Here is a 10,635-nt window from a genome sequence, read left to right on the forward strand (position 1 = left end):
TCTACTAGTCTAAGACTAGGTTTAATCCCTGTCTGGGAAACTGTTCCAAAATCGAAAAACTCATGAGAAATTATTATGGCTCACTTGTGTTTTGTATATTTTTGTCATTTTCAACCAACAGGAACATGTAGTGGCACTAACTAAGAAAATTGTTGAAAGTGGAGGGAAACCTTTGCTTGGAAAAGATAATTCTAATATCAAGTGGCGTGAGGGGCAGGTAGAAGAGTTCCTCAATGCTGTCTTACACAGAAAAGGTGAGTATAGCTTTTTAAAATTAAATACGTTTCTGGCCACAAATGTTAAAGCAACAGCAAATAAAAACTGACTTTATTTTATAAATCATGTTTTTGGGACTGATTTCCACAGATACCGAAACATGCAGCAGAGCTACAGTGGAATAGTTTAGATCAAAGAATATTAATATGTTAGAACGGCCCAGTCAAAGTCCTGATCTTTGCAGTTTATAGACGCTCTCCATCCAACCTAGCTGAGCTTGAGCTGTTTTATAAAGAAAAATGGTGTAAAAAATCTCTCTAGATGCACAAAGCTGGTAAACCACAATAGAACCCAAATAGAGACAAAACCCAATAGACTAATAGCTGTAATTGCCGTGAAAGGTGGCTCTACTAAGTATTGACATAGAGGAGCGGAATACTTTTGCACATTACACTTTTTTCAGTTTTATATCTGATTCAGATTGTGAAAACCATGTATAATTTTATTGCCACTTCAGTTATGTGCTATTTTGTGTTGGTGTTATCACTTTAAAATCTAAAAATAAAAAGTACATTTAAGTTGTTTGGATGTAAGGTGACAAATTTTTTAAAGTTCAAGGGGTATGACTAGGTATTCTCTGCAAGCAACTGTAAGTATTCTATGGATTATTTTTTAATGTTCGTGCACTGTGCTTGTCATTTCACAGAATACACACCAAGGATCCCGGATCCCCACATACCCGTGGTGGCTTGCGACACCATGCAGCAAATGATCGGTCAGTTAGCAGCGCATTATACCTCAAACGCCGACTCTCAGGGCTCACCTCAGCACAATGGCATCGTGGACCCAAGCCTGCTGAAAGCTCGCTCCATCACATCACCCACCATTGCTGCTACTACAGCTACTGCTGCCGCCTCTGCACAGAATCCGGTCCTCAGTAAGCTCCTCATGGCGGACCAGGAAGCTCCACTGGACCTTTCAGTCAAGCGGGTCAAAACAGAAGTCGTCAAAACAGAAGTCGTCGAACAAGGTATGGTCTCTGCACCAGCGTTGTTCGGCGGAATGTGACCGTGAATGGTAGAACCATTTGTTCTGTTTTCCTGGAGTTTAAAATCAATTTTGTTTCTTCGCAATTTTAGATGGTGTTCTGGATCTCTCAATAAAAAAGCATCATAACACAGACTGTACATCTCCCAGGAGCCCTCAGACGAGTTTACCGAAGTCTTTTGTTCCAAGGTTGGTGCATTTAAGAAGTGTATTATGCTTAAACATGACTAACAACGGTACAAGAACAGATATTATTGGCCAATTCTCAGTCCAAATATAGAATATGCCAATAATTTAGCCTTTCCTGGGAGCTCTCCAGATAATGTGACCAATACGATGGGATTTTCCGTATGGTCCATATTGCAAAGAAATACAATTTGAGAAAACAAGGTGTATTTATAGAACGAGAAAGTGAAAACAACCTGTGGAAAAATTAAAGTACTTTAACACTACTAACCAGATACCACTTTAGCGAGTCCACCACTCAGCCTGGGTACATTTAAGTATCAATGAGTATTTTCAACAGTAAACAAGAATTTATAATCATAATGTATGTCTTCTTCTGTTTGTATGTTTAGGGACTCCTTGGATTTGGGTCTGACTAAAGCGAAAGATCTGCAGTCCACTTCCACATTGGAACAGTTCATGGCGAAGCTTTGTTTGCATCACCAGCGGCAGGTTGTTGATGCATTTGGGTTTCTGCAAACGGAGGTCAAGGCTTCCGACAGTGCTTTTCAGACATGCTCCCCGATCAAACAAAAACCTACAGCTTCGGTTAGTAGCCATGCAACAGTTCAAGAACAGCTACTAAACCAGATGACTGAGGAGACTCGCAAATTGGCTGTGGCAATAAGTACGCCTGAGGTCAAAGAATCAGCTATTGCTTCTGTGAAGATTAAAGAACTTGCACCTTTTGAACAGCCCTTGAAGACTGAAGGCGCTGCATCGGTCAAGACTTTACCTTGCGTAGAACTGAGCACGATGGATATCAGAGAGGATAGTTTGTCATCCTCTGATTTGGTAGGTGCAGAAAGTAGAAGTACCATTGATCCTCCTAAATGCCCGACTCTCCTCATTGTAAAAAATAGAAACTCTGGCAGTCTTGAGGCCAAAAATGTGACTGAGGAGATTTCCGACATTCAGCATCTTAAAATGGCCACAAATGAACAGAGCCTGTGTACTTCTGACACACAATTACAAGCAAGTAGCAGTGAGTCCGATATTGTTGAGCTGTCCTCATCATCTCTAGCACGTGTGCACTCTGAACCCAAATATTGTGCCGTACGAAGAAGTCTTTCTGCACATAGCAGAGGTTCCTCTGCCAGATCTTGCACAGTTTTAAGGACCCCTAATGTGATTACACCCATTTCCCAGTGTGGAACAGCTAGGAAAAGTAGAAAAGCAACTCATACTCTGCAGAAGGATAGCTCAGGATGTCGCGTTATTAGTGTACCTGACTTTACATACGACGTCGACATTGTCTATATTGACAAACCAATTACTGAATGTGAGCTTCAGTCACAGAACCGAATGCTTCCACGGAAAAATGCACGAAAAAGCACAAGAGGATGTAAGTTTATTGGGGGATGTTGGGAACTTAAAACCGTTCGCACGTTGCGAAAGTGTGCTGAGAATGGTAGTGGAAACTGCCCTGTAACTATGCCAGAGATTACCACATTGATCACTCCAAAGCATGCCCTTGCAAAGCCTGATGGTGTTCCTCCATTGGACGTACTATTTGCAGGGGACTGTATGGAAACTGTGATCAACAAAAAAGCTTCAGATCAACCAGTGGAGACGGAAGTTCCTGGGGACGTTCTAGAAAGTGAAGATTTGATAGTCGAAACCAGTCAAACAGGTCTAATTCAAAGCAAGGAACAGTCTTCCCCTGAACAACCTAGTGACACATCAGTGCAGCAGGATAAATATGCTGAGATTCCTACCAGTGTTGCTGACAATGATGTTCAAACTGAGCCAGAAAACCCCAAGGATTCCCCAAGCAATGTGGTCGATATTAATGTACCTTGTGCAGAGGTAGAGGTGGAGCTGGTGACGGAAAACCTAGATGCCCCAATACCAGATGGGACGTTAGCTGGACCAGAAACTGAAGATATAACAGAAAATACAACCACAGAAGCAATGTTAAGCCCATCGTCTGATTTAGACATGCCCCAAGATGTCGCCCATGATTCAGACAACTTAAATTCAGAGGATTTGAAAGATGAAAACAAATCGTCTCCAAGGGATGAACAGCAGATCGAGGCAATTGAGCAAATTCAGGTTCAAGAACTGAATCCAGAAATGCAGGTAGCAACATTCACAGGTGCAGAGAAGAATGCAGATTTGCAGATGACTGAAACAAATCTCAATTCTGAAGATGGTACCAAAGCAACAGAAGATAATACAGCTGAGCTTGGAGCAAAGTCTGATTTAATTGTTGAGGAAATTGCTACAAATGAACAACCTGAAACCTCTAAGGAAGAAAAGATTGTACAGAAAACCCCTGAAAGGTCAAGTCCTAAAAAAGGTGCTGTGAAAAGCATTGTTTCTTCAGACCGATGTTTACGTAGCAGAGTCTCCAAAGGAACCTCAGAACAAACACCACAGCCTGAAATGCCAGTTCCAACAGAAGTTCCGACGGAACTACTCGCCCAGTCGGATGTCCACGAAAAGAGCATTAATACTCAAGAGTCTAAACCACCACTAAAAGCTTGCAAATTAAATGAAGTTGAAGAAACCATGCCGAGTCAGGATGATCAGAATAATTTGAATGCTTCAGAAAGTCCCAAAACTGAGAAATCCCAGAAGTCCCCAGTTGTCTCCGAGAAGCCCGACATGGGAACAACTGCGGAGAATATGGTGTGCACAAGGCGAAAGCAGAAAGTGAAGGACATGATGGTGAAGGAATCTGAGAGTGACAAAGAGAAGGATGTTCTTGAGGTTTCAACTGCAAAAGATGAGGTTGTGGCCAAACCTCAAGTAACCTTAAGTGGTGGATCATCAAATGAAGTTGCAGAGAATGTGGAGGTTACGCCACGCAAGACAGAGGAATCTCCTGGCAAGTCCTTAAGGTCTTCTGAAAGAATGCCTCTTCGAAGCAGTAGTCGTCAGATTGAACAACCTGCAAGTAAGGGCTCTTCCTCGCCTGTCAAGAATACAGTGCAAACCCCTGAACGAATGTCTCTGAGAAACAGCAGTACTGTTGATCAGCCTGTTGCTGGAGATTCTGGTAGTGTCCCAGCTGGAGACGGTCGTTCAGACCATCAGGGGCGGGTGCCATTACGAAGCAGGGACAGCTATGCCAATGCTGAGCCGAGTGTTGGCAAAGAGTGCAGCTTATCTCCTAATAGAAGCAGTTCAGAAAATGTAATTGATCAGAAGGTTTCTGATGAATCTAGTGACCCTTCTGAATTGAATAAAGATAAATCAAGCTCTTCAACTGCTAAATCCAGTAGTGACACTAGGCTTGCCAGCAGTGCAAGCAGTAGTGAGACCATCAGTGGACACATGCCTCTAAGAAGTGGAAAAACCTCAAATTCTCCCTCTGATCAACCTAGCAGCGACATCAGTCATACCAACAGTGCAAGCAGTAGTGAAAATACTGGACACATGCCTCTAAGAAGTGGAAAAACCTCAAATTCTTCTACTGATCAACCTAGCAGCGACACCAGTGATACCAGCAGTGCAAGCAGTCGTGAGAGTACTGGACATATGCCACTTAGAAGTGGGAAAACCTCAAACCCTCCAACTGAACAACCCAGTAGTGACATTAATCTGGCTAGCAGTACAAGCAGTAGCGAGAGTAGCAGACACATGCCTCTAAGAAGTGGGAAAACATCAAACTCTCAGACTGAACAACCCAATAGCGACACCACTCTTACCAGCAGTATAGGCAGTAACAAGAGCACTGGACACATGCCTCTAAGAAGTGGAGGTGTGTCAATAGCAGAACAGCCATCCAACAGTAGATTGCCTGGAAATGTCCCAGAAAGTCCTGGACGCATGTCATTAAGAAGAAGTAATGCCTCTGTTGCTGAGAAGACGGACAGCTCAGCAACTCCTCCCAAGGTCAAGAAATTTTCTCAAAAATTTCAAACAACTCCTAAATCACCTGAGACTTTCTCAGTCCTAGAGGAAGAACAGAATCCCAATGTTTCCAGTGCAAAATTGACTGTAAAGACTGATAAACTTCTCAAGGACCAAAAATTCAAAGATTGCCCCTCTTCTTCATTGCCAGAGGGCACTCTTATTTCTGTTAACCTACCAACTTCTGGACCAGTTCTGCATAGTCCATCCAAGTTTTTGGAGGTATTAAACGAAAACGAAAATCAACATTTGATTACAGATTTAAACGTCAAATTCGACAAGATGCAGAAGGGTTGGGTTCAAATGGACAAAGAGGCACAGCCTCCACCAAAACCAAAAAACAAGGGGGATAGGCTGAAAGAAATCTGGAAAAGCAAAAAAAGGATTCGGAAACCAAGGTCATTGGAGCAGCAGAGATTCTCTCCTGTGCAGACGTTATTCATGAAGTCTTTTGATCTCCCCAGCATCTGTCGGTGGTTCCTGCAGTCTACGGAGACAAAGTCTCTTGTCATTGTAAAGAAAGTGAATACTCGACTTCCCTCAGAAACGCAGTTGTGCTTTCACAGCTCGGCGTCTCTTCCAGGGTCCACCAATGGGGTCTTCCCAAGCCTGCAGGCGGAACGCTTGAAAAAGCATCTGAAAAAGTTTGCCATTGCATCCCCTGTAAAGAGCACCCCCAAGACCAAGAGGCTCATTGCTAAAGCTTTAGCTGAGGGTCTTTCTGTTCCCAAGGGTAAAGAAAAGCGTGAAACAAGCACTGCCACACGGATCTCCACAAAGCCTCACAGCTATAGCGGCCTAATTCAGACATCACCCTCTGAGAGCCACAGCAAGGTCACAGCCAATACAAAAAACCCAGCAAGTGCCAGAATTTTGAGGAAGTATTCCAATATACGTGAGAAAATGCAAGTTCAACAAAAAAAGACTCTAAAGACCCTGAAAAGTAAAGAAACAAGCAAACCGCGTGTGATGCCAAAGAACATCTCCAAAAAAGAGATGTCCACAAGTAAAGGGCAGAAGTCTGCTATCGTCAAGAAAGTAAAAGTCTTGGCTAAAAAAGCAACAACAAAGTCAAGTAGTGTAAAAGCGCAGACCCCGAAGAGCGTCGTCAGTAAAGCATTAAAAGGTTTGAAGAGCCGAGCTGGTCTCCCAACAAAGAAGGTGCTTCCTAAAAAATCTAAAACGAACCCAGTAACCAATACTAAAACGAAGAGCAAAAAGGAGATGGTGGCAAAAACTGACCTTCAGAAGTCTCCACATACAAAAACTGAACATCACAAGAAATCGCCTGCCCCTAAAGGTTCTGAAAGTTTGACGTCTCAGTCTAGTCAGGCTACAGACACAAAACCCTCGAATTCTGAGGACCAGGTATTAACCAGGTCTCAGAGAAAGGTTGACGCTGCAGCTCTTGCACAAACCCGATCTCCAAAAGCCGCCACAAAGAGAGGCATGGAAGCCTCGCCCTCTTCTGCAAAACGTACAAGGACCTCAAAGTAGGGTACAAAGTGGACGAGCAGATAAGGACTGCATGAAGGCTGGAGGACAGAAGGGTGGTGAGATTTGGGGGTTTTCTGTTGTGAAAGGACATGCTTGAAGGATTTAGAATTTTGTAAAGCTTCTCGATGCTGATGCTGAACCTGTGCAAGTTGTGTTTTTTTTTTTGTTTTTTTTTGTGAAGTCCTGCAAAACCAGTGCAGTGTGCAAACCTCCTACTTCTAAAGTTCACAACCAAATGTATATTGTGTTAATAGTTTTTATCCAGTTAAAGCTGCTTTCACACTGAATGCGGTATCCCCTGGACTTGGCGCTTAAATTCGTGCAAACTGCACAAGCTAGTTGGATGCAAAAGTAGGAAGCGTACTTTGTAGCAAGCGAGGGAGGGTCTGCAAACGTCTAAACTAACTAAGGATTTATTTTAAGTTAATTTTTCCAATTAGTCAACGATTATTTCTGCCATGACCTCCTTTTCTGTTTCCTGTAGGTATATGGCTCCTGTTCCCAGCTTTCTGTATTGCCTCAAAATGATAGAAACAGCTGGATTCTTTCATTCATTGCGCATACAACGAATATTCAATACTGTAGACAGTACTGATTGTCGAAAAATCGTTACAGCCCAACTTGAAAGTTTCTCTTTGATAACCTGTTTAAATGCTGGAAGTTCAACCTTGGTTGAATCCTGCTTCCATACTGAACCTTTTTTAACGGGTCACGACAGGTTTTCAGATCAGTATCGCACAGATCTTCATGGTTAAAATAGAAGCAGCGTCATCGGCGAATCTACCGCGTTCAGTGTGAAATCAGCTTTCGACTTCTAAGCATAATAGTTGTCACTATTGAGTAGGCGTCAGTTTTGTGCCTCCGTCATTACAAAGCTACAGTACTTTATGCTAATGTAACTTACGCTAATATTGCCATTGACGTGGTGGTCCATCACTTCTCATCATGGAAGCATTACTATGTATGATTGTTCGGAAATCGGCCCTATTTATAATCGATCGGCTGCTGCACCTTTTCTGGCCGTCAGCGTCACAGATAGCAGGTAGAAGGTTGTGAGACTTTGGTAATGTGCCTTATATATATATTTTGAGTAACAGAGACTATTGTTGAAGCCTCAGCATCTTTCATATTGCACATACAGTAGATGGGTGTCAAATTTAGGTTAAAGGTGTTAATTTTATGCCCACGATCCATTTAAATCCGTAGAGTCCATAAAGTTCTGTCCCATATTTGGCATGCAAATGCCGTACTCAGTGAATTTTTCCACCTTTGAAGAATTTTTAGTTCTTTGAAAATTTTATTCTAGGTAAATCTCTCTTTCAGAGCATTAAAATAATTCTCAATTCATTAATTCTTCTAAGTTCTATTTGTTCGTCTTATCATGTTGTTGTAATTCTATTATAATAATGTCTCGCATTTGGTTTGTAGCTTCCACATCCTCCGTTCCATTAGGTCACCAGGTGGTGAAATAAAATAATTATTTAAAAATTATTTTCTTTCTGCTCCACATCATGTCAGAATAGTGCGAGTTCGAATCCCAGGTCGTGCTTCGATGCTGCATTGGTGTAAAAAAATTAAAAAATGTTTTTTTTAAAGCATACGAGTTACTGTAACTTGAGTTAAATTCCTAGTAGAATTACGTTTTCTTTATTATTTGTTTTAATGTTCAAATGTTGGTCTTTGCTGTCTGTTAGGGGTGTAACGGTACACAAAAGTCACGGTTTGGGTCACAGGTTTGTTTGGACCTCACAGTTTAAGAGAGTGCGATATTACGGGGGAAAACAAAGATTAACCTAGGTTTCATTTCAGTTTAAAAGCATGGCACAAATACCTTTAAGCTATTTTATTTATAAAATAATAAAAAAAGTCATATTTCTGAAAATCTGTGGGAAAATGTTTCAATTTGTTCTGATTCAGAATTGTGCAAAATAATTTAGTTTCAGTGCATCAATAATTAATTTATTGCTATTGGCAATCCGTAAATAACCTACTCCAGCCATAAAAATGGTGCCTCAAAATTACTCTTTACACTTTAATAGTGTGTTTGGAAGTCGACTAATCTGTCTCTTATTTTTTCAGATTACTCAACTATTGTTTTTGCAATGCCTTTAATCTCTGCTCTCTGTAGAAGTACAGCCCATGTTTTTGTGAGGTTAAATACCCTTAACATGCCCAGAGAATATGAAAATAAAAATTTAAAAGCTATAAAAAAATGTGGCTTAAAATTATTGAGTTCACCATACGTTTATAAGACTGAAACGAATGATTTTATTTTGGTAGTTGATTAATTTGTCGATTATTTTTCAAAAGCGATTCAAAGCGATAGAAACTGCTAAATATGGGGTTTAAATACCCTTTAAAAAGCCATAAAAACATGGCTCAAAATAAAACCGTAATTTTATTTACCATAAAATAGTGTGTAGGGCTGTAACTAATGATTTTTATTTTGGTAGTCGACTAATCTTTCTCCATCACGATAGAAGCAGCGTAACTTTGGGTTTAAATACCTTTTTAAACACCCAGAGGATATGTAAATATTAAATAATTTGATATTTAGTGAGATATGTAATCTGCTGAACATGAACAGTCCCTAATAGTCCTTTTTGTAGAGTAGGTGCTGTTGCAAATTAATAATTAGTTGGCATAGAAAATTTGGCGTCAACACATTTTTAATAACACATTTCCAACTGTGATGCTTTGCTAAGAAATGCAGGTACCGTTACACCCCTACTGTCGTCTGAGCTCATCCTTATTCTTTTTAAGCTATTTTTTTACTCCTTGTCAGAATTTGAGTCTTTTATTTATTCGTGATCTCGCAGTAAGACATTGAGAAACGGACTTCCGAACCCATATTTGATTTGAGATTAAAATAGAAAGCTATTTTTTTTTTTTTTTTTTGTATTTCCCAAAATTGAAGTCTATGCATGCACGGTGATGTGCCTCCGAGTATTGTACAAAATAAAAACTTGTTTTCATGCTAAAGACCTTTATTTTGAAATGTTTCCTAAATATTTGATTTGAATTCATGAAATGTGAATAATTTCAGTATAAGAACTTATAAGAATGTGACTGAAAGTTAACTGCAGCTGTGAGCAGTTATCAGTACTGTAACTAATTGGATTATGTTCCTTTTAATTAGAAATTACGGTAATTATGGTCATTTCGTTTTGAGTGCTACTAATTTCAGACTGGTTTGGATGGGATGAACCTTGTGGGGTTTTTTTGTTTTAAATACACCTGGTATTAATGTGTGTTTTTAATGATCTGATTCTTTTCCAGATTTCACTTGACCCTATAAAAACTCAGATTAAAACATGCCAAAATGCACTGAAATTGATTTAAAATTGGATTATAATCAGTGTAAAGTGTACAAGTGTAAACCAAATCAGATCAAAGTCGATAACTAGTCAAATACTATCTGGATCAAAAAGCTCATGTTATTGTCAGGTGTAAACAGGCTCAATGTGATCTGAATTAACTTGTTAACTTGTTTTCTTTTATTTATTTTGCTACACTTAGAAAATGTAAAACCCATAGGATGCAGTTGAGTCAGTCATCACCCGATTGATTTTTTTTACTTTGATGTTAATTTCTTTGTCAGCGCAGTCTTTTTAATGTTTCACTTTAGCACAATTGTCATTTTTCTTTTTCTTTCTGGCTTTAAAAGTAATATCTTGTAAATGCAAAGTTATTAATCTTTAGATTTTTATTGATATTTAATGTTACTATGGGTATCTGTCACAAATTGTTTCACCCACAAAATACCAGACTTGAACATTTTACTCTTTA

General features: G+C 39.9%; 1 protein-coding gene across 2 annotated transcripts in view; it reads left to right on the forward strand.

Annotated features, from left to right (window-relative positions):
* The window catches only part of wu:fc17b08 (serine-rich adhesin for platelets), a 13,367-nt gene extending 3,623 nt beyond the window's left edge, over positions 1–9,744 (forward strand). For both annotated transcript variants that reach the window (XM_049472563.1, XM_049472564.1), the window contains 4 exons: positions 122–254; positions 923–1,246; positions 1,356–1,452; positions 1,842–9,744. In XM_049472563.1, coding sequence (XP_049328520.1) covers positions 122–254; positions 923–1,246; positions 1,356–1,452; positions 1,842–6,846 — 5,559 coding nt within the window. In that variant the 3' untranslated portion in view covers positions 6,847–9,744. The remainder of the gene's footprint in view (positions 1–121; positions 255–922; positions 1,247–1,355; positions 1,453–1,841) is intronic.
* The last annotated feature ends 891 nt before the right edge of the window (positions 9,745–10,635 follow it).

This window comes from Astyanax mexicanus, chromosome 25, assembly GCF_023375975.1.
Source record: "Astyanax mexicanus isolate ESR-SI-001 chromosome 25, AstMex3_surface, whole genome shotgun sequence".
Classification (NCBI taxonomy): Eukaryota; Metazoa; Chordata; class Actinopteri; order Characiformes; family Acestrorhamphidae; genus Astyanax; species Astyanax mexicanus.